At 49.6% G+C, this 25,681-nt stretch overlaps 2 protein-coding genes across 20 annotated transcripts in view; both read right to left on the bottom strand.

Annotated features, from left to right (window-relative positions):
• Window positions 1-13,674, bottom strand: part of CES3 (carboxylesterase 3) — a 38,835-nt gene extending 25,161 nt beyond the window's left edge. For 6 of the 7 annotated variants that reach the window (XM_078357393.1, XM_035282766.3, XM_078357394.1 and 3 more), the window contains exon 1: window positions 841-983. In XM_078357393.1, the coding sequence (XP_078213519.1) occupies window positions 841-922 (82 nt within the window). In that variant the 5' untranslated portion in view covers window positions 923-983. Of the gene's footprint in view, window positions 1-840; window positions 984-9,614; window positions 9,732-13,447 lie in introns of those variants that run through there. The other variant, XM_078357397.1, reaches the window with a different exon arrangement.
• Window positions 9,347-25,614, bottom strand: CES2 (carboxylesterase 2). 13 transcript variants are annotated; one of them, XM_035282769.3, is made up of 14 exons: window positions 24,814-25,614; window positions 24,446-24,629; window positions 19,190-19,394; window positions 18,109-18,250; window positions 17,125-17,258; window positions 16,785-17,043; window positions 16,311-16,409; window positions 15,884-16,027; window positions 15,682-15,762; window positions 15,267-15,411; window positions 14,714-14,851; window positions 14,134-14,206; window positions 13,448-13,673; window positions 12,420-12,528 (listed from the first exon to the last, which is right to left on the bottom strand). In XM_035282769.3, the coding sequence occupies exons 2-13, from the start codon at window positions 24,519-24,521 to the stop codon at window positions 13,487-13,489; spliced, it is 1,683 nt and encodes a 560-aa protein (XP_035138660.1). In that variant the 5' UTR covers window positions 24,522-24,629; window positions 24,814-25,614; the 3' UTR covers window positions 12,420-12,528; window positions 13,448-13,486. The 13 variants fall into 13 exon arrangements, 11 of the variants coding, with proteins under 11 accessions (XP_078213509.1, XP_078213510.1, XP_035138660.1 ...); XM_078357383.1 differs by lacking the exon at window positions 12,420-12,528 and adding an exon at window positions 9,347-9,731 and having other exon boundaries at window positions 24,446-25,614; XR_013530083.1 differs by having other exon boundaries at window positions 13,448-13,785; window positions 24,446-25,614.
• Window positions 25,615-25,681: the final 67 nt, after the last annotated feature.

Genomic DNA, 25,681 nt, shown 5'->3' with positions numbered 1-25,681 from the left:
CCCAACCACCTCCTGTATACAGCTCTCAGCTCCTGACTACCATCCATCAGCCCTAATCACCCTAGAGCCAGGGACCAGGAAGCTGGGGACAGTCCCTTTGCCTCAGAGCCTACTGCCAATCCTAAACCTGTTTAGCCTACCTTGCCTATTCCTTCCCACGGAAACCATGGCAAAGGGGCTTGCCCACATTTTCCCCCTGCTCCCTCTCCCTCCTGGCCGATGGCACCTGCTGCTTCCTTCTGTGGCCCTGTGTGGCATGGCCTGCTTCCTGTTCACAGGGAACTGTGAGCAAACTCCTTCCCTGGTGATAGTCATCTGCATATCTACTTGTCTTACTACACTTGATTAAAACAAATCTCGGGCCCCCTTAAAACATAAAGACAGGCTGGGCACGGTGGCTCATGCCTGCAATCCCAGCACTTTGGGAGGCCAAGGTGGGTGGATCAGCTGAGATCAGGCATTTGAGACCAGCCTGGCCACATGGTGAAACCCCATCTCTACTAAAAATACAAAAATTAGCTGGGCATGGTGGCAGGTGCCTGTAATCCCAGCTACTCAGGAGGTTGAGTCCGGAGAATCACTGGAACCCAGGATGCAGAGGTTGCAGGGAGCCGAGATTGCATCATTGCACTCCAGCCTGGGTGACAAAAGTGAAACTCCGTCTCAAAAAAAAAAAAAAGGTAGCAAGAGCAAATCCCCTACCCAGAGAGAATGCACAACCCCTGGTCTGTCTCCAAACAGGACACTTTCCTGAGCGGGCTGCCCACTGCTTCCTGTCACTGTCTCACTCTTGACTCCTCCACACCAAGTCCCCCTGCAGGCCCAGCAGGTGTGTCTTACCATGGGCTGTGGCAAGGCATGCCAGGAGCAGACAGGCCACCCCGACCAGGACCCCAGACTCCACTCTCACTGCTGTCTCCATTCTCCTTACAACTAGTTGGACAGAAGCTTCAGAAGGTGGAACGAGATCCCTGCCCTTTGGCACCACCAGTCTCTAAAGGACGGTGTTGTAAACCTCCATGGATAGCCCCGCCTAGTTGGTGGCCAGCCCCTGGACCCAATGCCTCATCCTCAGGCTGAGTCAGAGGCAGGGCTGGATGAGTGCCCGACAGAGATCTGGATGATTATAGCCCTCCCCCATCCACTGTTTTCAAATTCCAGCTCTCCTGACTAGATCTCCATGAAATCCTGTGTGTTCATTCCAAGATGCCCACATCACTGACCCAAGGAGGTGGTGGCCAGTGACCCTGGGGTGCCACTTTGAGTGGACAATCTGGCCTGGGGTGAGGGCTTCATATGGTTTGGATGTTTTGTCCCCTCCAAATCTCATGTTGAAATGTGACTTTCAGGCCAAGCGTGGTGGCTCACACTTGTAATCTCAGCACTTTGGAAGGCCAAGACGGGTGTATCACTGAAGGTTGGGAGTTTGAGACCAGTCTGGTCAACATGGTGAAACCCATGTCTACTATAAATACAAAAAATTTAGCTGGGCGTGGTGGTGGGTGCATGTAATCTCAGCTACTCAGGAGGCTGAGATGAGAATTGCTTGAACCTGGGAGGCGGAAGTTGCAGTGAGCTGAGATCACGCCACTGCATTCCAGCCTGGGCAACAGAACCAGACAAAAAAAGCAATGTGACCTTCAGTATTGGAGGTGAGTCTAGTGGGAGGGAATTAGATCATGGGAGTGGATCTCTCATGAATGACTTGGTGCTGTCTTCCTGGTAATGAGTGAGTTCTCACTCTATAAATTCACTTAAGATCTGGTTGTTTTTATTTTATTTTATTTATTTTGGAGACAGTTTCACTCTTGTTGCCCAGGCTGGAGAGCAGTGGCACAATCTCAGCTGACTGCAACCTTTGTTTCCTGGGTTCAAGCGATTCTCTTGCCTCAGCTGCCTGAGTAGCTGGGATTACAGGCACCTGCCTTCATGCCCAGCTAATTTTTGTATTTTTAGTAGAGATGGAGTTTCACCATATTGGCCAGGTTGGTCTCAAACGCCTGAACTCAGGTGATCCACCCGCCTAGGCCTCCCAAAGTGCTGGTTTACAGGTGTGAGCTGCACCCAGCTGAAGATCTGGTTGTTTAAAAGAGCCGGGCAGGGGGTACAGTGGCTCACGCCTGTAATCTCAACACTTTGGGAGGCTGAGGCAGGCAGATCACGAGGTCAAGAGATCGAGACCATCCTGACCAACATGGTGAAACACCGTCTCTATTAAAAAATACAAAAATTAGCTGGGTGTGGTGCCGTGTGCCTGTGGTCCCAGCTACTCAGGAGGCTGAGGCAGGAGAATCGCTTGAACCAGGAGGCAGAGGTTGCACTGGGCCAAGATCATGCCACGGCACTCCAGCCTGGCAACAGAGCAAGAGAGCAAGACTCTGACTCAAAAGAAAAAAAAAAAAAAAGAGCCTGGCAGGCTGGGTGCAGTGGCTCATGTCTGAAATCCCAGCACTTTGGGAGGCCAAGGTGGGTGGGCAGATCACTTGAGCCCAGGCAACATGGTGAAACCCCTATCTCTACAAAAGATACAGAAATTAGCTGGGCATGGTGGTACACGCCTGTAGTCCCAGCTATTTGGGAGGCTGCGGCAGGAGGATCAATTGAGGCCAGGGAGTTGAGGCTGCAGTGAGCTGTGATGGCCTAGGCAACAGGGCAAGACCCTGCCTCAAAAAATGAAAGAAAAATACGAAAGAACCTGGCATTTCTCTTGCTCTCTCTCGCCATGTGATAACATCTGCCACATTATAAGCTTTCTAAGGCCTCACCAGAAGCTAAGCAGATGCTGGCAATATGCTTGTACAGCCTGCAGAACTGCGAGGCAAAGTAACCTCTTTTTTGTTTTTTTGATAGAAACTACCCAGTCTTAAGTAATTTTTGTTTGTTTGTTTGCTTGCTTGTTTTGGAGATGAGTTTTGCTGTTGTTGCCCAAGCTGGAGTGCAATGTTACAATCTCGGCTCACCGCAACCTCAGCCTCCCGGGTTCAAGCTATTTTCCTGCCTCAGCCTCCCGAGTAGCTAGAATTACAGGTGTCCACCACCATGTCCAGCTATTTTTTTGTGTGTGTGTTTTTTTAGTAGAGACAGGGTTTCACTATGTTGGCCAGGCTGGTCTCAAACTCCTGACCTCAGGTGATCCACCCACCTTGACACCCCAAAGTGCCGCGATTACAGGTGTGAGCCATCACGCCTGGCCCCAGGTATTTCTTGATACCAATGCAAAGTGGCACGTGTCCAGTCTTGCCTACTAGTGCTGTGCCTGAGCCTTGATGTGGGGTTGGGGAAACTGATGTTGACTTTTTTCTTAAATTGAGGTGAAATTCACGTACGATTAACTATTATAAAGCATATAATTCAGTGGCAATTAGTAGATTCCAAATATTATGCAACTACCACATTTCTAGTCACAAATCATTTTCATCACCCCAGCAAAAACACTTCATAACCATTAAAGGCTGGGCACGGTGGCGCACACCTGTAATCCCAGCAGTTTGGGAGGACGAGGTGGGGCAAATCACCTGAGGTCAGGAGTGCAAGACCAGCCTGGCCAACATGGCGATACCCCATCTCTATTAAAAATACAAAAATTAGCCAGGTGTGGTGGTGCACACCTGTAATCTCAGCTACTCAGGAGGCTGAGGCAGGAGAATTGCTTGAAACCAGGAGGCAGAGGTTGCAGTGAGCCACAGTTGAGCCACTGCACTCCAGCCTGGGCAGAGCAAAACTCCATCTCACAAAAACAAAACAAAAAAACCACTTTGTAGCATTTAAAAAATAATCATTACCCATTCCACCTGATTACCACTAATTTGCTATGATTTACCTATTCCAGATATATCATATAAAAACAATCATACAGACCAGGAATGGTGGCTCATGCCTATAATCTGGGCACTTTGGGAAGCCAAATTGGGTGGATCACTTGAGGCCAGGAGTTTGAGACCAGCCTTGGCAACAATATTGAGAACTTGTCCCTACAAAAAATAAAAATATAAATAAAGAATCATACAATAAGTGATGTTTTTGGTCTGGCTTCTTCCACTTAGCATAATGTTTTTGAGGTTCATCCAAACTGTAGCAGGTATCTGCAGGTTTTTTTTTTTTTTTGAGACAGAGTTTCACTCTTGTTGCCGAGGCTGGAGTGCAATGGTGCGATCTTGGCTCACTGCAACCTCCACCTTTTGGGTTCAAGTGATTCTCCTGCCTCAGCCTCCCAAGTAGCTGGGACTACAGGAATGTGCCACTATGCTTGGCTAATTTTGTATTTTTAGTAGATGGGGTTTCACCATGTTGATCAGACTGATCTCGAACTCCTGATCTCAGCCTCCCAAAGTGCTGGCATTGAGCCACTGCCCCTGGCCAGGTATCAGTAGTTTCTATGGCTGAATGATATTCCATTGTATGGCTATACCATAATTTGCTTATCCACCTGTTCACTGATGGGCATTTGGGTCATTTCCACCTTTCAACTATTATGAATGATGATTCTATAAACATTTTTGTACAAGTTTTTGTGTGGAACTGTGTTTTCATTTCTCTTGGGTTTTGGAGTTGAATTCCTGCGTCATAATTTTATGTTTAACATTTTGAAAATGAACAGCCTGTTTTCCACTGCAGTTAGATGATGCTCCTGTAGAGCCTCAAAGCTTTGGACCTGAGCAGCTCTGCCTTGGGCCCCAGGACTGTGGATGCACAGGGCGTATGTTGGGGGTGATTTTCTCATAGAGGCCCACTCTCTGGAGAATCCTCAGTAACAAGGAAGAAGCAGGACACTGCCCCCAAGTAGCTTTGAGACTCCTGGGCAGGGGAAACTGAGGTCTGCAGGTGGGGCTGGTGGTGGTGTAACTACTCGGGAGCTGAGGCGAGAGGATCCCTTGAGCCTAGAATGTTGAGACTGCAGTGAGCTGTGATCATGTCACTGCACTCCAGCCTGAGCTACAGAGCAAGACCCTGTCAGAAAGAAAGAAAGAAAAAGATAGGAAGGACGGAAGGAAGGAAGAAAGAAAGAGAGAGAGGAGAGAGAAAGAAAGGAGAGAAAGAGAAAAAGGAAAAAGAAGAAAGAAGAAAGGAGAGATAAAAAGAAAAACAGAAGAAAGAGAAAGAAAGGATAAAGAACAAAGAAAAAGAAAAAGAAAGAAAGAGAGACAGAGAAAAGAGAAAAAGAAAGAAAGAAGAAAGAATGATGGAAGGAAGGAGAAAAGAAAGAGATCGAGAAAGAAAATGGAGAGGCTGGGAATCAGAGCGTTGGAAGCCCCCTCTTGACCAGGGTGGGGATCTGCAGGGCATCCGTCTCTGCTGGCTTAGGAGGTTCCCACTCCAAGAGGGGGCAGGATTCACTTCTGGGCCTGAGCATCAAGGACATGGCTGGCTGGGAGTAGGCAGTGGGAGGATGGATAGATATTTGCTTGCCCAGTGAAGGATAGAGTGAAGGTTGTGCCTAAACACGATGCCAGCTCTAGCTGGCACCCAGAGCTGAAACTGGCTTTAGGATGAAACTTCCCTTCTGCCAAAGTAACTAGTGCCAGCTGGGCATTGTGGCACAATTCTTTAGTCCCAGCTATTCAGGAGGCTGAGGCAGGAGGATTGCTTGAGCCCAGGAGCTTGAGGCCAACTTGGGCAACATAGCAAGACTCTGTCTCTAAAAAAAAAAAATCAGTAAAAAACCATTGCAGCTTCCTGAATCTTCCCCAGCAGCCTGGGGTGGGGCACTCTGCTTTTCAGAGCTGCTTCCAGACCTTCGTCCTTCCCTCCTTCTCCTTCCTCTTCTTGTTCCCATCGCAGCCCCACCACCCCTGAGCCACACCCTCTTGATCAATTGCTGAAGATTTTAGCACCTGGCTCTGGCATGCTTTCTACCTTCGACACTCACATCAAGGCACCTGGATCTCTTCTCCGCCTGCAATCTTGCCTTCCACCTTCAGGTGTAGATGCTGTCGGGAGAGAGCTCCATCTACTCCCAAGGCCAAGTTTTCCAACTCCGTGCAGCTAGGTCTGCTCTCCCTCCTAGCATTGTGGATAGGCCTACCAGGGCCAGGACTAGGGTGAAGCAGGCCAGCAAAGTGCCCAGGGCATAAAAGTTAAAGAGGCACTCACCCCCAGGGTCATACCCAGTAGAGGGTTGGCACCTGAGAGTGAGTGCCTTCTAAATTTTGCATTTGCTTGTCTTGCTCTAGTCCCAGCTCTGGGACCTACCCATGGACACCAGGCCCTGGTCCCCTCCCTTCTCCTCAGGGTTGTCTCTTTGGCAGTGGCAACCCTCCCATCAGCTGCAAATACAGCTTCTGTGTAAATGCAACCATACAAAGCCTGTCTTGACCTACTTTGCCCTCTAGCTATTGCTCCTTCCTCCCTCCCTCCCTTCCTTCCTTTCGTCTTTTTTTTTTTTTTGAGAGAGGGTCTCTCTGTCACCCAGGCTAGAGTATAGTGGCATGATCTTTGCTCACTGCAGCCTTGATCTCCTGGATTCAAGTGATCCTCCCACCTTGGCCTTGAAAATAGCTGGGACTATAGGTGCAAGCATGCCATCATGCCTGGCTAATTTTGTATTTTTTGTAGAGATGGGGTTTCCCTATGTTGCCTAAGCTGGTCTCGAACTCCTGGGTCAAGCAATCCTCCTTCCTCCACCTCCCAAAGTGCTAGGATTACAGGCATGAGCCACTACACCTGGCCTTGCTGTTCTTATTTCTAGCAAAGCTAGTCATCCACTCTTGCTGTCCTTAGTTTCTCTCCTTCCAGTCTCCATCAGAAGTTGCTCTTGACCTCTGCTCAACAGCACGGCCTGTTGTTGATTTAGTGTCTCCCACCAAACTCACTGTGGCCTCAGCCTCCTGCCTTGGTAGATGTTATCTCTGCCCTTTATTCTTATGCCCTAATTAATACCTTGGCTGTGGGTGCTAAGAGGCCCCCAGCTCCTCCCAGCTCAGAGTCCAGTAACAAAACTCCTTTACATTAACAGGTCAATTTCTTCCAACTTATTCCAAATCCCTGGGCTGCTGTCTATGACTACTGGGGTGAATATCCCCATGCAGTCCACCATTTATTGTGCTGTCATTCAGAGGTCTTGGCATTGATGATGACTGAAGGAATCCCAAAAATGTGAAATGAAGGCCAGGCATGGTGGCTCACACCTGTAATCCCAGCACTTTGGAAGGCTGAGGCAGAAGGATCACTTGAGCTCAGGAGTTCCAGACCAGCCTGGGTAACATAGAGAGACCTTACCTCTACAGATTTTTTTTTTTTTAGCCAGGCTGGTGGTGCATGTCTTTAGTTCCAGCTACTCGGAGGCTGAGGTGGGAGGACTGCCTGAGCCCAGGAATTCAAGGCTGCAGTGAGCCATGATCATGTCACTGCACTCCAGCTTGGGCAATAAATGGAGACCCTATCTCAAGAAAATATAGTGAAAGGAAGAGAAGAGTCATCTCAGGAGCACATTGCTCTACGTGTGGGAGGAAATCTTACATACATAGTAAATGTAGAGAGATAGAGACACAGACACAGAAAGAGTCAAAAGCAGAGGCTAAAAGTCCAAGGAACCAATTGCAATGAGGTGCCACTAAACACCTATTTAAAAAATCAGGGTCAGGTGCGATGACTCACACCTGTAATGCTAGCAATTTGGGAGGCTCAGACAAGAGGATAGCTTGAGCCCAGGAGTTCGAGATTAGCCTGGGCAACATAATGAGATTGTGTCTCCCAGTTTTTTCTCTTTTCAGATGGAGTCTTGCTCTGTTGATGGGCTGGAGTGCAGTGGCGCAATCTCAGCTCACTGCAACCTCTGCCTCCTGGGTTCAAGCGATTCTCCTGCCTCAGCCTCCTGAGTAGTTGGAACTACAGGCACGCACCACTACGCCCAGCTAATTTTTGTATTTTTATAGTAGACACAGGGTTTCACCATGTTGGCCAGGATGGTCTTGATCTCCTGACCTCATGATCTGCCCGCCTTGGCCTCCCATGGTGCTGGGATCGCAGGTGTGCCACAGTGCCTGGCCACGAAATTTTAAAAAATATTTGTAGTCCTAGCTCTTCAGCAGGCTGAGGTGGGAGGATTCCTTGGGTTCAGGAGTTCAAGGTTAGCTTGGGCTATGATCATGTTACTGCACTTAGCCTTGGTGACAGAGCGAGACCCTAACTCTAAAGCAACAACAACAAAAAACCCTAAAACCTGAAAAAGTCAGATTTAAGGCCCACAAGACCAAGTGTTGGTGAAGATAGAAAGCAGCTGGAATGCTCAGAAATGGCTGGTGGGGTTGCAAAAATGATATAGTCATTTTGGAAAACAGTTGGGCATTTTATTTTTTAAAAAATTCTGGCCAGGCAGAGTGGCTCACATCTGTAATCCGATCACTTTGGGAGGCTGAGGTGGACAGATCACTCGAGGTCAGGAGTTCAAGACCAGCCTGGCCAACATGGTGAAGCCCTATCTCTATTAAAAATTTGAAAATTAGCTGGGCGTGGTGGCGCGTGCCTGTAATCCCAGCTACTCAGGAGGCTGAGGCAGGAGAATCGCTTGAACCTGGGAGGTGGAAGTTGCAGGGAGCCAAGATCGTGCCGTCGCACTTCAGCTTAGGTGACAGAGCAAGATTCTGTCTCAAAAAAATTATATTTATTTATTGTTTAGTGTAGATATTTATTTATTTATTTATTTTAAGAGTCTCACTCTGTTGCCCAGGTTGGAGTAGAGTGGTGCAATCTTGGCTCACTGCAACCTCTGCCTCCTAGGCTCAAGCAATTCCTGTGCCTCAGCCTCTCAAGAAGCTGGGATTACAGGCATACACCACCACGCCCGGCTAATTTTTGTATTTTGAGTGGAGACAAGGTTTCACTATGTTGGCTAGGCTGGTCTCAAACTCCTGGTCTCAAGCAATCTGCCCACCTAGGCCCCCCAAAGTGCTGGGATTATAGGCATGAGCCACTGCACCCAGCCTAGTGTAGATCTTTAAATAAGAGGCATTTTCTTTAAAAGTTAAACACACTCTTACCATATGACCCAGAATGGCATTGTATGGTGAGTGTCCACTCTCAGGCGTTTACCCCACAGAAACGAAAGACTTGTCTGAAAATGTTCACAGCAGCTTTATAAAAATACCCTCAAAATGGAAGTCACTCAAATGTGCACCTCCTGATGAATGAATAAAATGGCATATATTGGCGTGGCACCGTAGCTCACTTCTATGATCCTAGCACTTTGGGAGGCTGAGGCGGGAGGACTGTTTAAGTCCAGGAGTTCAAGACCAGCCTGAGCAATGTAGCAAGACCCAGTTTCAAAGAAAAAGAAAGGGGGTATATTTAAACACACGATACCACTCCGCAATAAAAGAAAATAACTACTGGCTGAATTTCAAACACAAAATTGACAGAAGCCAATCACAAGTTATTTTATTTATATAATTAGTATTAATATTGATTTATAGTTTATATTATTTCCTTTATATTGCAGAAAATGCAAACTACAGCAGTGGAAAGCAGTTTGGTGGTTGCCTAGGAGCGTGGATCAGGACAATGATTGACTGCAAAAGGGCTTGCAGGAATTTTGAAGTGATAGAAACATTCTAAAACTCCACATGGTGGTATTTGCATGTCTTATAGATTTACTCAAAGTGATCAAACTGTACACTTACAATGGGTGAGTTTGGGCCAAGCACAGTTGTTCACACCTGCCTCTAATCCCACCAATTTGGGAGACACTTGATCCTAGGAGTTGGAGACCAGCTGGGCAACCTGGTGAGACTTCGTTTCTACAAAAAAAAAAAAAAGTTATCCAGTCATGGTGGCGCATGCCAGTAGTCCTGGCTACTTGGGAGGCTGAGGTGGGGGATGGCTTGAGCTCAGGAGGTGGAGACTTCAGTGAGCTGTGATTGTGCCACTGCGTTCAGGCCTAGGTGACATGAGGGCTTGTCTCAAAAAAAAAGAAAAAAAGAAAAAAAAAGGTCAGGGGCAGGTAAATTTAATTGTAAGTCATTTCACCATAAAGCTGTTAAAAATACCTATTAAGTAATCCTGGGAACATATACTTGGAAAGCATATTCTACATCTGCAGAATTGAAGAGACATGCATGCAGCCTTGCTCAATAAATGCTTTCAGGATGCAGTGGCAACGTTATGCACCAGTCAGTGTTCACTGAAAGGAAACTGCTCCTCCCTAAGTCAGCCCACGTTTAATATTATCCTTGTCTGCCACCTGGTGGCCAATATGGGCAATGTAGGTGTCATGGTCTCTAACCTCTAACTTCATAAGGCTCTGTAGTTGGGCTTAAAGGCCCTGGTTGGAAAGAAGGGAGACTTCTCTGGAAAACCGGTACCCTGAGAGGCAAGTTGGTCAGAGGTAGGGCATAAGGGGATTACTAGGGTCTAGACAGGAATACATGGTCTTAATGACAACGAGAAAATACTTCAACTGAACACAATTGGCCACCTTTGCACACTGAGATAAAATATGAGAAGGTTTTTGTGGAGCTGGGAAGGAGAGAAGTTTACGGACAGCAATGAGGTAAGTAGGAAAAGTAATTACGTGGACACACATGGTGAGTTCGGGGATGCTCAGGGGGTTGAAAGGTTGGCACGGGGATTCTGAAAGGCAAGAGGACATCTGCCTGGATGGAGAGGCCCTGGGAGTCAGGGGACAGAAGTCTTTTGTCCTAAATATGCCTGGACTTTTGGGCCCTCAATCCCATGTCCAGGACACACCCCACAGATAAACATCTTGCTCCAATCCCGTGAGTAGGGGCCTTACAGTGTCTGCAGAATCACTGAGAAGAAGAGCAAACTTCAGGAGACAGGCCACTGAGGAAGTGGCTTGGCTTTCCCAGCCACTGCACAGGCGGCCCAGGCTCAGGGGCCTATGGACAAGCCCAGCCTTGCTTCTTACAAAAGTGGGGTGAGTCACCTCTGCAGGACACAGATAGGAGGGTAGGGAGCTTGTTTTTTGTTGTTGTTGTTGTTGTTTGTTTTTTTGAGATAGAGTCTTGCTCTGTCACCCAGGCTGAGAGTGCAGTGGCACGATCTCAGCTCACGGCAGCCTCTGACTCCCGTGTTCAAGCAATTCTGCCTTAGCCTCCCAAGTAGCTGGGATTACAGGCAGCTACCACGACGCTCAGCTAATTTTTGTATTTTTAGTAGAGACGGCATTTTGCGATGTTGGCCAGGCCGGTCTTGAAATCCTGACCTCAGGTGATCCACCTGCCTTGGCCTCCCAAAGTGCTGGGATTACAGGCATGAGCCACCGTGCCTGGCCTGTACAAGTGACTTGTTTTAAGTATTAATGATAGATGACATTTAGTGGAACAAAAAGGGTGTATAGGAACTTATATATTTCAGTCATTGGTGACCTTGGCTGGAATCTGGGAGCTGTACATGCCAGGGTTAAATATTTGTATTGCCTCAAAAATGTGTACGCTGAAACCTAATCCCTGAGGTGATGGTATTAAGAGGTGGGCCTTCCGGAGGGGAAGACTAGTGTCCTTACTAAAGAGGGTGGAGGGAGCTGGTTTTCCCTGTCCTCCGTGTGAGTACACAATGAGAGGCTGCCATCTGTTAACCAGAGAATAAGCCCTTGCCAGACACCAAATCTGCTGACACCTTGATCCTGGACTTCCAAGCCTCCAGAACTGCAAGCAATACATGTTTGTCATACTAAGGCACCCAAGTTATAATATCCACCTGTAGTATTTTTTTTTTTTTTAGTTTTATATCAGTATAGGAAATTATTATTATTATTTTTTTTGAGACAGGGTCTTGCTGTGTTGCCCAGGCTGGAATGTAGTGGCACAATCACGACTCACTGTGGCCTTGACCTCCCAGGCTCAGTGATTCACCTGCCTCAGCCTCCTGAGTGAGATTACAGGTGCGTGCTACCACATGCAGCTAACTGTGTTTTTTTGTAGAGATGGCATTTCTCCATGCTGCCTAAGCTGGCCTCAATCCTGGGCTCAAGCTCAGGAGGCCCACCTCCGCCTCCAAAAGTGCTCGGATTACAGGCATGAGCCACCGTGCCTGGAATACCATTAGTGTTTGTTTATTTTTTGAGACAGAGTCTCACTCTGTCACCCAGACTGAAGTGCAGTGGTGCAATCTTGGCTCATGCAACCTTCACTTCTTGGGTTAAAGTGATTCGGTGTCTCAGCCTCCGAGTAGCTGGGATTATAGATGTATACCACCAAGCCTGGCTCATTTTTGTATTTTCAGTAGACACAGGGTTTCACTAGCTTGGCCAGGCTGATCTCAAACTCCTGGCCTCAAGTGATCTGCTCGCCTCGCCTCTCAAAGTGCTGGGATTATACGTGTGGCCTACTGCACCTGGCTTAACAGTAGTATTTTTGCTATAGCAGCTGAATGGACTAAGACACTAGGGCTTCCAGTGTCCAGGTTTTCTGTTGGCCACTAACATATATAAGAGCACTTGGACTTGCAGAGAGGCAGACAGAGGCTATATTTTAAAGAATTTATTTGTATTTTTTCAGACATCTTAGGGATGAATGAACACAGGCTTCTGATACTCAGAATTCTTCAAAGCACCTCCCTCGAAGTGGGAAAGTCCTGGGGGATCAGAGAAAAGAAGAGAGAAGGCAGGGAGAAGGTGGAAGTGAGGAAGGGAGGATGGGGCCCAGGGATCAGTGGAGTGTTGGGGAGGATGGGATTCCACTGGGGTTTGCCCATCCACTGGGGGATCTATTGAGTGTGCCTAACAAGAGAGGGCCTGTGGCAGGCTTGGCAACTAACATCATGAAGTAGCTTCTTCTATTCCTTTTTTTTTTGAGATGGAGTCTCACTCTTGTCACCCAGTTGGGAGTCCAGTGGTGCCATCTCAGCTCACAACAACTTCCGCCTCCTGGGGTTCAAGTGATTCTCCTGCCTCAGCCTCCTGAGTAGCTGGGATTACAGGTGTGTGAGACCATGCCTGTCTAATTTTTGTATTTTTCATAGAGCTGGGGTTTTACCATGTTGGCCAGGCTGGTCTTGAACTTATGATCTCAGGTAATCCACCCACCTTGGCCTCCCAAAAGTGCTGAGATTATGGGCATCAGCCACAGTGCCTGGCATTTTATGCTCTTTTAATTTTAATTTTTCTCATTTTTTCCTTACATTTTCTTTGCTTTTTAAAAATCTTTTTTACTTGTCACTGACTTGAAGCTCAAAATTTTCCTATTTAATTTCTAAACACATTCTCTCTCTCTCTCTCTCTCTCTCTTTCCTTCTTGAACTTCTTCTTCTTCTTGTTGGGAAGGGATCTCACTGTGTTGCCCTGGCTGGTCTCAAACCTCTGGCCTCAAGCCATCCTGTCATCACAGCCTCCCCAACAGCTGGGATTACGGTATGAGCTATCATTCCTGAGTACGTTCTTAATAAATGCTTTCTGAATGGATGCACAGAAGAATGAATGAATGGCTATATGAAGGAAGGAATCAACTTGTTTCTCCTCAGTGGGTGTATGTGGACACAGCAGGCTGACCCTCACCTGTAAGCGAGCCCACCCCCTCGTCCCTGGCACAGAAAGCTACAGCTCTGTGTGTCTCTCTCCAGCCTCCTCGAGCTCCTGGATCTTTCCGGGCAGCGCCTTCTTCCAGAACTGGAGCTTGTGGGCCTTCAGAGCCCGGCCCACCGCAGGCTGTAGGGTCAGCTGCAGGTATCGCTCCTCCTGGTCGAACAGAGGCCAGTGGGGCAGACCCTCGCTGTTGGGGTTCCTGTAGGCATGCCGTCCCAGCAGGGCAGTATGATGGTCACTCGGAGCCCCTGGAGCCCATACCTGACCACCCTGACTCTGGTCAGGCAAGGCAGCCAAGTAGGCCAAGTGGGCTTGGGGAACAAGGACAAAGGTTTCCAGAAACAGAAGACAAACTCCCTTCTGCTAGTGTCAGCTCCAGTGGGGACAGGACGGCTGGCCCTGCTGTGTCCCTCTCTCTGGGAGAGAGGCCCTAATGGTGGCCCAGCACTGGCGCCCACCCTCCAGGCAGTCTGGGGACATGGAGTGTGTCACTGTCTTATGGCACCCCTATGCTGTCTGAGTGGGTTTCGGAGCTGGGGAAGGGGCTCTCATGTGATTAAGGACACAGGTGTGCTAATGAAGTCACCCCAGACTAGGAGAGTGCTGGATGGGCACAGGCCCCACCTCGGGGAGGTTGAGGCAGGAGTGTGCTGTCTCACCCATTTCGAGCAAAGTTGGCCCAGTACTTCATCATCTTCCTGCTTAGTTGCTCCTCCTCCTCAGTGAATTTAACTGTGGAGAGGAAGGTGCCATGTGTCTTGGTCAGGCTGTCCCACCCTGGCATCCCAAGTGGAGCTTGTCTGTGGCCCCCACCCTCGGCCCCCAGTCCCGCTTCTCTGCTTTTTCTCCCACGGCCCTCAGGACCCAGCCCTCCCCTTTCCCAAACTTCCTCTTAGCCCAGTCTCTAGGTGACTCCCTCCTTAGCTCATTCCTGGCCCCAAAGGCCCCTTCTTCCTTCCGTCGCTGGGAGTCATTGAAAAAACAAACATGCCCTTGAAACACCTGCTTTGCCACTACCAGACACCCAAGGGTGGCGAGAGGTAGAGGGAGCATAGGCCAGTCTGAAGAGTCATGAATTCGAATCCTAGCTCAGCCTTTGGAGCTGTAAGACCTTGGACACCTGATCTCATCCTCTCTCTGAGCCTCAGTTTCCTTATCTAGGCAGTGAGGACAAACAATCACCCCTCAGAAATCCAGTCATGGTCCCAGCCCACTTCCTGGGAAAAGAACAAGACTCACCATAGTTGCCCCAGAATAAACTTCCAAAGACATAGGGCAGTTCATCAGCATGATCTGCCTTCACGTGCGGCGGCCTGATGTTCTTGACCCAGCTAGGCTGATGCTGAAACTCGTAGAAGTACACAGGGCCCTGGGAACCTGCGGGGTGGACAGCTTATGACTCGGTGGCCTTTCCCTGCAGCCTTCTGGCCTCACCCATGATAACAAGATACCTAGGTCCAAAGCTGGCTGGAATCTGGACAGTGGGATGGGGAGCCCCAAGCTAGGGCAGGAGCAGAGGGAGGGACGTGGGAGAAATCATGGCTTTGGACTTCTTAGCTGTGTAATCTTGGGGAAGTCACTGAAGGTCTTAACTTCAATTTCCTCATCTGTGAAACAGGGGAAATGTCTGTCTCTTGGGCTAGCCAGGAGAATTTACACCGATGATGGATGTCAAGTATCCCAGGGGCCCAATAAAAATGAGTGGGGACCTGGACAGCAACAGGTCTTACCTAGGACCCACAGCCCTGAGCTGCACTGCTGCCAGTCAGGCCTCAGTTCCAAATATACTCACGCTGAAAATGTGCTACTTGGAGTGCAGGGATCACGAACAGGGAGTCCATCATGATCTCCTGGAACTGGGCTCGGAGGGTCTGGGGATCTCCACTGTCTCCAATGTACTCCTCCATCAGCAGGTCCACAAATGTAGGAGGCAACATCTACCCCAGGTGGATCAGGAAGAGGCAGGTTAGGCGGGCTGCCAGAGGCGAGGAGGAGGTGGCCTCGCGCTTGGGGAGATGGACTGTGAGATGGAACAGGGAATGAGGAGAAAAGTCGAGGCTCTGAGGTGACCCCACCCCCAACCACACTCACACCTGGGCCTTTGCTCATGAAGGTGCTACATAGGCAGGGTATTGGGGTTGGATTTCCTCTGCCTCAGGAGAGAAGAGGAGCCCCTCCCCATTGGTGTGGGACCCCAGGAGCCTTACCATCAATGATAACATTTTCTGCAGAACAGCCTGCAAGGCCTCTCTGTTCATTTCCTTCTGGGGGTTATAAATACCCATGATCTAGGTGGCAGGGAGAGAATATGTAGTTGGGAATGGGATAAGCCTGGAGCTACAAAGACCTGAGGACCTCCTGCTACCAGATGGGCTCCCCAGGCACTTGAGGGCTTGAGCTGGGCCTCACACTGGGGATGATCCAGCCGAATTCATCGTTGTTGACACCAATGATGCTGGGGATAGGCTGAAATTCAGCAGAGGCCAGCAGCTCCTGGGGGTGCCTGGGCAGGAAGACCCCGTCCACCACAGCGGGGATCATACACTTGAATGGCTGAGGGGAAATGCAAGGTCAGGGAACGAGGTCAGGTCCCAGACATCTTCCCATGCCCTCTGAGTACCTTTCCCTCCTTCCTGGTTCATCCCTGGATGCTATATCCACCCCAGGAGATCCGATGCCTGGCTCAGTGTACACCGACCTTCAGTCCCCATCCAGGGCTATGACACCCAGGCATGCAGATGAGATAACGTGCCCAGGGGATATGAGGGGCATGCAGGACAACCAGCCCCATGCCTATCGCACCCCTTCCTCCACACCCACATCCGTTTAGACCAACCTTGTTAATTGCAAGAATCTCCTCTTTACTCTTGCCCCGCAGGCAGCCCACCAGGGCCTCAGAGTCAACTTGGTCACATGCAGACAGGTTGGCCACTACCTGCAAAGGGACCAGGCAGGGGCTGGCTCATCCTTCCAGGTAGATTAGAGGAGTTTGCCTAAGGCCTAGCTGGGGGCAGGGGCACCCCAAATCTCACAGGGCGCTATGTATGAATTCCTGCAGTTCTGACTGTGTTCCAACTCAGAAGTCCCAGACACAGGGGCCATCCCATCTGCCTAGATGGTTCTCCTTATGATAGGGATCTCCAGGGTGACAACTTTGTACAAAAGCCACAGAACATACTTGGCCTCTGCAATGGCAGCAGGATGTGCATTCTGACCCTTGATGGCCCTTGTCATCCCCGTTTAACAGACAGAGGCTCTGAGGGTTATGAGAGGAGGTAGTGGGCCTAGGCCTCTGCCGCTGAGGGCTCACCGTGGAGATAACATCAGCTGAGTTGGCAATGAGGCCGGGCAGCACAGCCACGCCACTCTGCATGATGGCCCTGTGGAAGAGTCCTTGGGCTATGGGGGATAGGACAAGTGAGGACACACTCGTGCCACCCGCAGACTCGCCAAAAATGGTGACACAGTCAGGGTTGCCTCCAAAGTGGGCGATGTTCCGCCGGACCCAGCGTAGTGCGGCCACTTGGTCCAGGTAGCCCCAATTGCCAGTTGCGTGCTTGTCTCCAGTGCTGAGAAGTAGCAAGGACAGGGATCACAGGGCTGTCCTGGCCCCGCTCAGCCCCCATTGCCAAACCCAGCCCTAGTCTCACCTGAAGAAGCCCAGGACACCCAGGCGGTACTGGATGGTGACCACTACCACGTCCTCAAAGGCGGCCAGCACAGAACCATCATACATGGAAGCCATGCCAAAAACAAGCCCACCACCATGGATCCACACCATCACCTGGGGAAATCAAGGCAGCTACCACGATGTTCCCACCCAGCCCCAACCCACCAGGGACCCTACCTAGAACAACTAGTGCTTTGCCCCTGTACCTCCCCAGCACAAATTCATCATGTGGGCCACAGGCCAGGCACCCAAGATCTGTCAGGAAGACCAGGCCTCCCAGTCTTTGGGGTCTATCCTCTGTATCAAAGCCTGGTTTCATTAGTCCCAGAAAAGTCACCAAAGTGGAAAGAAAAGGGGTGTCTCCCTGATGGCCCCACATGAACATTCATCAAAAATGTCCTCCTTAGCCTGAATAACTTAGTGAGACCCCATTTCAACAGAAAATGTTTTAAAAATTAGCCAGGCATAGTGGCATAGGCCCGTAGTCCCAGCTACTCAGGAACCTGAGGTGGGAAGATCACCCAGGAATTTGAGGTTACAGAGAACTATGCTCAAGCCACTGCATTCTAGCCTAAAAACCAGAGCAAGATGTCATCTCTAACAAGATACTTTTGTGTGTGCCCATTCTCATAGGCCCAACACATTATCCATGGCTGGGATCTTGGTAACCTCAAAGTGCAGCCCTTGGGCACTTGAGTGGATCTCCTGGGAATGAGTTGGCTGGCTGAGTCCTGAGTCCAACCCAGAGCCACAGCCTTTGACCTCTGGGAGCAGCCAGAACTCTGTGACCCCAGGCCCAGGGGCCAGCTGCATAGCCTGGCTAAGGAGTATTTCTTGGACCTGATAGTAAGAAGCTTTTCAGCATGGTCCACCCTGCAGCAGGGCCTGAGCTAATAATGTCCTTTGTAGCTTCTTGCAGAAGAATTGTCCTCCGACTCCCAGTGAATGGTGGTCTGACACCTACCGGCAGGTTAGAGCCTTCATGGGTATGGGCCGGCGTGTAGATGCTGAGGTACAGGCAGTCCTCGGACATGGAAATGGAAGGGATGGTCACATTGACTTGGTTCATAACCTCTGAATCCAGTGTGGTAAGGTCCTGCAGACACCTGGTAATGAAAGCAATCAGTCCAAGGTCCAGGTCGTGGCCAAAACCAGACCGTGGGTTCAGATGTGCTCCCAACCACCCTCAGCCTCTTCCCACAATAACCTGCTCACACATGATCCCTCTCTAAAATGTCTTCCCACCAAGTTACAGGCCACAGGCTCTGGGGAAGCTGGAATGGAGCTTGGACTTCCAGGCAGGCCTCAAGGTTATTGAGGACCTTGGATATCATTCCTCCCGACACCGGAAACCTTGACTCTTAGGGGTTTCTATGAGAACCACTGGCGCATGTGTTGACATTCACCACTATATTGCTGTACTCCCTCAGGCCTGGAACAGGGGAGTAGCCCACATATGTGTGCTACATGAATGAATGGATGCTAATTTCTCATGAGAAAGGCAGTAGGATGTCCCTCATCTCAAGTTTAAACTCTCAAAAACCCATCATTCCCAAATGGTCTCCAGCTGTAAACATATACACATCTCTTGGCCAATGGCTCCTGGCCCTGTGGGTGGACACAGTGCCTGTGGTGAGTGCAGGTAGTTACCACTACTGTTCTCTTCAGCTATCTGCAATATCTGCTACTAGAGTTAGGGGCTCCTACAAGGTTCATAGAGCCAACCTGAACCTTTCCCAGAGACACCTACCACTGGTTTCAGAGAAAGCTTGTCATAACCAGAATCTGGGGAGATATTTGTCTCTCCCTCCCTTAAGCACCTGGAGCCAATGCCCTCTGAATGCTGAGCCAGGGGTCTGAGAAGTTATTACACCCTCCTGAACCTCAGCATGCTCACTGGGAAAATACACGTGGGAATCCACAAGACTCAGAAGGAAAATTGGCTGTGGGGGTTTAGATGAAATGAGCACTGCAGCCTAGCTGAGCTCAGGGCACCCCCACCCTACGCCAGGGCCTGGAGTTTCTGGACCCCTGGGAGAGCTTACATGGCCGGATGGGTGGTTGCATCCCTCACACCACTCCAAGATTCAGGGGGTTCAGGGGGTGCAAATCTCAGTGGACCTACAGGTGGCTTGGCAAAGGGAATTCCCAGGAAGGTGTGGACCCCCACATCAGCACCCTTCACGTGGACAAGACTCCCCAGCACCTGTCCCGTGTGTGTGGTCCGGATGGGACTGGCGGAGTCCTGGCCTGTGGGCAAAGAGACAGACATCACGGTTGGGTGTGACCAATTAGCTGCCCTCCCAGACTGTTGGTTTTGCTGCCTCCTTGGCATCCTTGAGCTCAGCTCAAGGACCCTGGTCTATAAACATGGCTTTACAGACTTACTTCCTGGGACACTCCCTTCAGGCTCTGCCTTCCTGGGCCTGTCTCCATCCCACCAGGCTGAGGCTCCCTGGGGCCTGGCACCATCATTCTGCCCTGAGACCTTCAAACAAAGGGTCCCAGGCCCTTCATGGGACTAGAGTGTCCTTTCAACTGTGGGCCAGGTCATGTGACCATAGGATGATTGTGGGAATTGGGCAGGCAAGATTTCTGTCCTCAGGGATGTCATGCCCAAGGTGGCAAGAAATGACATAAAGAAAGCGTCCTCGAAACCTTGAGTGATGTTGGTGAGAAGAGCTACAAGAGAGAAGTGTGGCTGTGGCTGAGACATAAAAAGCACAGATTCCAGCCTGGGCACTATAGTAGGACTCTGTCTTTGCCTAAAAAAAATCAATAAATTAGCTGGGCATCACGGCACATGCCTGTAGTCACAGCTACTTGAGAGGCTGACTTGGGAGGATTGCTTGAGCCTGGGAGGTTGAGGCTACAGTGAGCCATGATTGTATCACTGCACTCAAGCCTCGGTGACAGAGTGAAAACCTGCCTAAAAAAAAAAAAAAAAAAAAGGCACAGCCTCTGAGTGGTGGTGTGGGCCTGCAGTCCCAGCTACTCAGCTACTCAGGAGGCTAAGGCAGGAGGAGTTCCACTCTGCATGAGCTATGATCCCGCCCTTGCACTCTAGCCTAGGCAACAAAACAAGACCCAGTCTCCAAATAAAAGAGCACAGCCTGCTTGCTGTGGGGATTAGGAAGGGAGGAAGTGATTAAAAATCACCTAACAAAAAAAAAAAAAAAAAAAAAAAAAGAGAAACTGAAGCCAATTGGAGCGAGAGAATAACTGGCCCAAGGCTACCAAAAAAAAAAAAAAAAAAAAAAAATCACCTAACAGAGAAAATCAGTCCTCTTAACAGATAAAGAATTTCTACAAAGAATATGCCAGCTACACAACAGAAAAAGCAGTATATGTTCAGAATAAGCAATACAAATCAGTGTCTCTCAAATAAACAAAGAGATATTTGCCTCATTCACAGTAAGAGAAATGCATATTAAATTCTAAGTGCGATGTCAACCACTCATTTTGTGGTATCACAAAAAGCAAGACAATCAGACATTACATATTTTCTATCAGAAGTACACAGCACCACACATGAAGTAGTCCTCCAAAAAACCAAACCAAACAAAACCCAAAATCCAAATCTGATTATGCCTCTGGAATGTAAATAGAAATTTACAGGGTGGACAGGGGACAGAAGAACAGTTAAAAGACACCACTGGGATGCAATCAGAAAAACTTAGATAGTGGGATCCTCTTCACAACAAATAAACTGGTTTCTTCAACACACAGAAAAATTTAGAAAGAAAATAAAAGAGAGGCAGAGGGAAAATCTGAAGATTGAAAGAGATTCAAGAAACACATTAAAAATGACAGATAATAAGTGTCGGTAGGGATGTGGAAAAATTGAAACTTTCATACATTGCTGGTAAGAAGGTAAAATAGTGCAACTGCTTTAAAAAACAGTCTGGCAGTTTCTCAGGGGATTAAACATAGAGTTGCCATATGACCCAGCAATTCTACTCCTAAGTATAAAGCCAAGAAAATTGGCTGTGCATGGAGGCTCACACCTGTAATCCCAGCAGTTGGGGATGTTGAGGTGGGCGACTCACCTGAAGTCAGGAGTTCAAAACCAGCCTGGCTAACATGGTGAAACCCTGCTCTTCTAAAAATTAGCCAGGTGTGGTGGTATATACCTGTAATTCCAGCTACTTGGGAAACTGATGCATGAGGATCCCTTGAACCTGGGAAGCAACGTTGCAGTGAGCTGGGGCAACAGAGTGAGATTCTGTTTAAAAAAAAAAATGTCTACCAATTTGCAAAGTATGAACCTTATTTGAATCCTGATTTTAAAAAAAACTTGTATTAATAAAAATATCATTTATAAATATGAAAGAACACCTGACTGTACATTTGATTAAACTGAGAACATATTATGTTGTGGAAATGCACACACATACATATATATATATATATATATATATATATATATATATGTTCCTTTTGTTTTAGAAGGACATGAAAAATTTACAGATGATATGATGTCTGGGATTTGTTTCAATAATGGTGCAATGGAGAGATGGCCATCCAGAAAACACCAGGTTATATTCAACCTGAGAAAGCTGATTTAAAACAAAAACAAAAATGAGATCTTTGTCATTGCTGAAGCTAGACATAGATACGTTGGATTTGTTATATTACTCTTTCTATCTCAGACTTGGCTCATCCCTTGGTGCTGTGCAGTCCTCAAGCAGCCTTGACCTTCTCTGTGCCTCAGGGAGGTTCCTGGGAGTGCCTCAGGAGTACCTGGCACTCTCCCTTTTGTAATCTCAGGTTCTGCTTCTGTAGGATTTGGGAAATCTGAGCCCAGTCCCATAATAAAAAGTCAAAAAACAGGCCAGACATGGTGGCTCAAGTCTGTAATCCCAGCACTTTGGAAGGCCGAGGCAAGTGGATCATTTGAGGTTAAGAGTTTGAGACCTGCCTGGTCAACATCGTGAAACCTTGTTTCTATCAAAAGATACAAAAATTAGCTGAGCTTGGTGGCATATTCCTGTAGACACAGCTAACTGGGAGGCTGAGGCACAAGAATCGCTTGAACCTGGGAAGCAGAGGTTGTAGTAATTCGAGATGGCACCACTGTACTCCAGCCTGGGCAACAGAGTGAAACTCTGTCTCAAAAAAACAAAAGTCCAAAAACAAAAACAGCCTTAGGGAGCTAATGCTACCCTACACCTGTCAGTTCAACACCGATAAACTATTTGATGCCACCTGGTGTGGGTGAGGCCAGGGTCATAGACATTTACAGGCAGCAGAGAGGACAACTTAACAATGTCTCCAAGTCAAAAGGCCCACTCCTCTGCCCAGTAACATAATTCCTTCACATTATTCCTTGCTGGAGGGGATGTCCATCCATGTAATTCTCTGTGGCCACTGGCCACTGATGCCTGATGTTTATTACAGCAAAGGACATCACCTGCTGAAATGTCCCTGATTAGAGACCTGTTACCTCACCTTCATGTAATAAAGAGATTCGTTACTTGCTTCATCCTTGAGAGAAGCCCTTCCATTAATCAGCATGAAGAAGCTCTACCATGTAGGGGTGTGAGGAGGCCGCCCCTTGTGGTAGACAGTGGAGAAGCCTGGCCCCAGAAAGTGGCTCAGTTTATGACCGTTTAGATGAAAATCAAGGACAAGTGTGCACATCTATTCTTGTGTAAACTGCTGGGCACTGTGTAAAATGCCATGGGGACTTTGATGGCCCCTGAGGAGAAGCCAAGACTGGTTGGGACAAAAGAGGATGGCACACATCACCTGTACCCTCCTATGGCTTGTCAATTATTCTTTTTGAATATGGGTCCAAACCAAAATTATATATATATATATATATTTGGCAGACAAGGTCTCCATCTATTGCCCAGGCTGGAGTGCAGTGGTGTGATTTCAGCTCACTGCAGCCTCTACCTTCTGGGCTTGAGGTCTTCCCACCTCAGCCTCCTCCCATGTACATGGGAGTACAGCTGCAGGCAACCATGCCTGACTCTTTTTTTTTTTTTTGGTAGAGACAAATCTTGTCGCCCAAGCTGGTCTCTAACTCCTAGCCTCAAGCGATCCTCTCATCTCTGCCTCTCAACATACTGGGATAACAGGTGTGAGCCACTGTGCCTGGCCCAAAATATTTTAAAAGGTAGGCATCTGTGAGGCCGGGCAGCTCTTCCTGCTTGGGCTCCTGGTGAATTCTGGAATGTGGTCAAGGGCAGGAATGGGAGGAAGCCCTGCAGGGGTGCACTGCGGGGCGGGGGGAGTACAGCTCCACCTGTGCAGATTACATTGCGAAAGGGTTGGGAGAGACAGTCAGATCATACACTTAGGAGAGTTCCAGGTGAGAGGCCAAAGGCCAAAAACACCCCTGGAGCTTCTGATAAGTACCTGGAGGAGGCTGGCAGGCACACAGAGCCATCACCTTTGCCTGGGAAGCCAAGTTCTGCCCTTGCCCAGGATGATGTAAATGGGGGAAGGGACACCACGAGCTCTTTGGCCCTTTTTTTCTGGGGATAGATTTTTGCTTTGTCACCCAGGCTGGAGCACAGTAGTGCATTTAAGGCCCACTGCAGCTTCAACCTCCACTGCTAAAGTGATCCTCCCACCTCAGCCTCCCAAGTAGCTGGGACTATACATCACAGGTCACCATAGCCCACTAATTTCCTTTAATTTTTTGTCCACACAGAGTCTCACTATGTTGCCCAGGCTGGCCTCCAACTCCTGGGCTCAAGTGATTCTCCCCTTTGGCCTTCCACAGTGCTGGGGTTACAGGCATGAGTCAACTGCATCCAGCCACTGTAGCCTCTTAGATCTGCTTTAGGATTTGGTGCTTGGGCGCTTCTGTTCCCCAAAGACCGCTAACCTTGTCTGAGGCCCCTTTGCAAGGGTCAGGGTGTCCCCCTGGCCAAGGACCCCACACACTGGGAGCCAGATGCTGCAAGAAGCTGTTATTGTTCTTACCTGCCAGCAGCACCAGCTACAGCCACAATCATAAGAGGGAAATGGATTGAATCCCCGCACCCTCAATCCCTCATCCACTCAGTCCTGAGGCTGCCAACCCAGCCTAGCATGTCCCAACGCTCCTGGGCCCCTGTACTCTGCTGGCTCCTTGCTGTGGTGTCCTGCAGCCCAACCCTTTCTGTGCTTCTAGAAGCCCACCCTGGGTGTCAGGGAGGTGTCATGTGGGACTCACGAGTTCCACGCTGTCATCTCCACCAGCTCCTACCTCCCAGGCGCCTTCCCTCCCGCACTGTCAGGTTCTGCCTCCCCAGCATTTGGCAGATCTGAGCCCGGTCCCTGTCGCCCCTCCGTGGGAGCCTCACCCTGGCCCTGAATGAGAAGCAGCAGGAGCCCACAGGCCACTGCGCTCAGTTGCGCCTGAAGTCGGTCCAGTCGCATGGTCACAGGTCTCGGTGCGCCGTCGGTGGACACGCTGCTGTTCACCCAGAGGCTGCCCCGGGTCTGTCCAGCCGTGGATCAGGGCCTCGTCCAGCCTTGGAGTTTGGACTGGAAAGGGAGTGGGCGGAGTGCGCTGGCTTGAGCCAAGGCAAGGCGGGTCTGGCAGGAGAGCGGGACCGAGCAGTCACAGGTGGGTGGGGATCTAGTGGCAGGCAGGGCCCCTTTGGCATTCTCAGAAGGGGCCTCGCGGCTTATGCATTACCTCCCCATACAGAGAATCCTCTCCTCAAACCTGTCCTTGTCCACAGGCCCGATGAGCCGCTGGGAGATTCAGAAGAGGGGGCAATAAACTAGAATTGGCGAACCCACGAGGACTTCTCTGAGGAGGTGCATGTTCAGAATCCCCACAGATGGAGAAATGAGAAGGAACTTGATCGGAGTGAAGGAAACCGCTTGAACAAAGGCAGCGAGGAGTGACCTTCATTGTGGACGCTCCTTGCTTTCAGGATTCGGTTTCTTGGGTCCTCCTTCACAACCTCTCATCCCCTTTACAATCCAGGGTCTTAGGGTCTCCGCGGTTTCCTCCCTACTCAGTCACGCCCTTCTTTTGAAACGTACAGGTGACCGCGGCACTACTTAAGGACCGCCCGGCTTTGCCTCACTGGCTTTTGGTTTCCTCACCTCCCGCGGAGACCACGGCCAGGGTCATTTATCCACTTGACAAATATTTCATGAGCACCTGCCGGTCCAAGCCCTGGGACAGGCACTCCTGGGCCTATGGTACAGCCGGAGAGGCAGGCGCGTCACCTGGAGATCCCGAGACACTGCAGGTCAGAGGCAACCAACTGGCCTGGGCACGGGAGCGCCCCGACAGCCTGACTTCCCGGAGGAAGCGGTGCGGGGATCACCTCACACCGTGTAGTGCCCTCTGAGACCTGGCGGTGGACTCTGGGTTCAGCCCGCTACGGGCTCACAGGACCCAGCACCGCCGGGGTCCCTTCTCAGAGCCTTTGCCCCATCGACTGTCATGTTCCCGGGACCAAGCAGCTGGAACGGAGGTTACCACTTCTCTCACACCCCAGGCCGAGAACGCACAGCGCGGCGCGTCCCTCGCGGGACCCCGTCACTGCGCCACGCCCCCTTTCCGTTCCCCGGAAGTG

This window comes from Callithrix jacchus, chromosome 20, assembly GCF_049354715.1.
Source record: "Callithrix jacchus isolate 240 chromosome 20, calJac240_pri, whole genome shotgun sequence".
NCBI classification, from domain to species: domain Eukaryota; kingdom Metazoa; phylum Chordata; class Mammalia; order Primates; family Cebidae; genus Callithrix; species Callithrix jacchus.
Note: the sequence above shows the minus strand (reverse complement) of the source record. Positions and strands in the feature narration are given on the sequence as shown.

Coding starts and splice junctions, on each gene's coding strand:
- CES2 (XM_078357383.1), bottom strand. CDS start 24,521: ATGCGACTGGACCGACTTCAGGCGCAACTGAGCGCAGTGGCCTGTGGG. Junction 16,410..16,784: donor CAGCTGATGTTATCTCCACG/GTGAGCCCTCAG, acceptor GTCCCTTTGCAG/GTAGTGGCCAACCTGTCTGC. Junction 14,852..15,266: donor CCAAGTAGCACATTTTCAGC/GTGAGTATATTT, acceptor TCCACCCCGCAG/GTTCCCAGGGCCCTGTGTAC.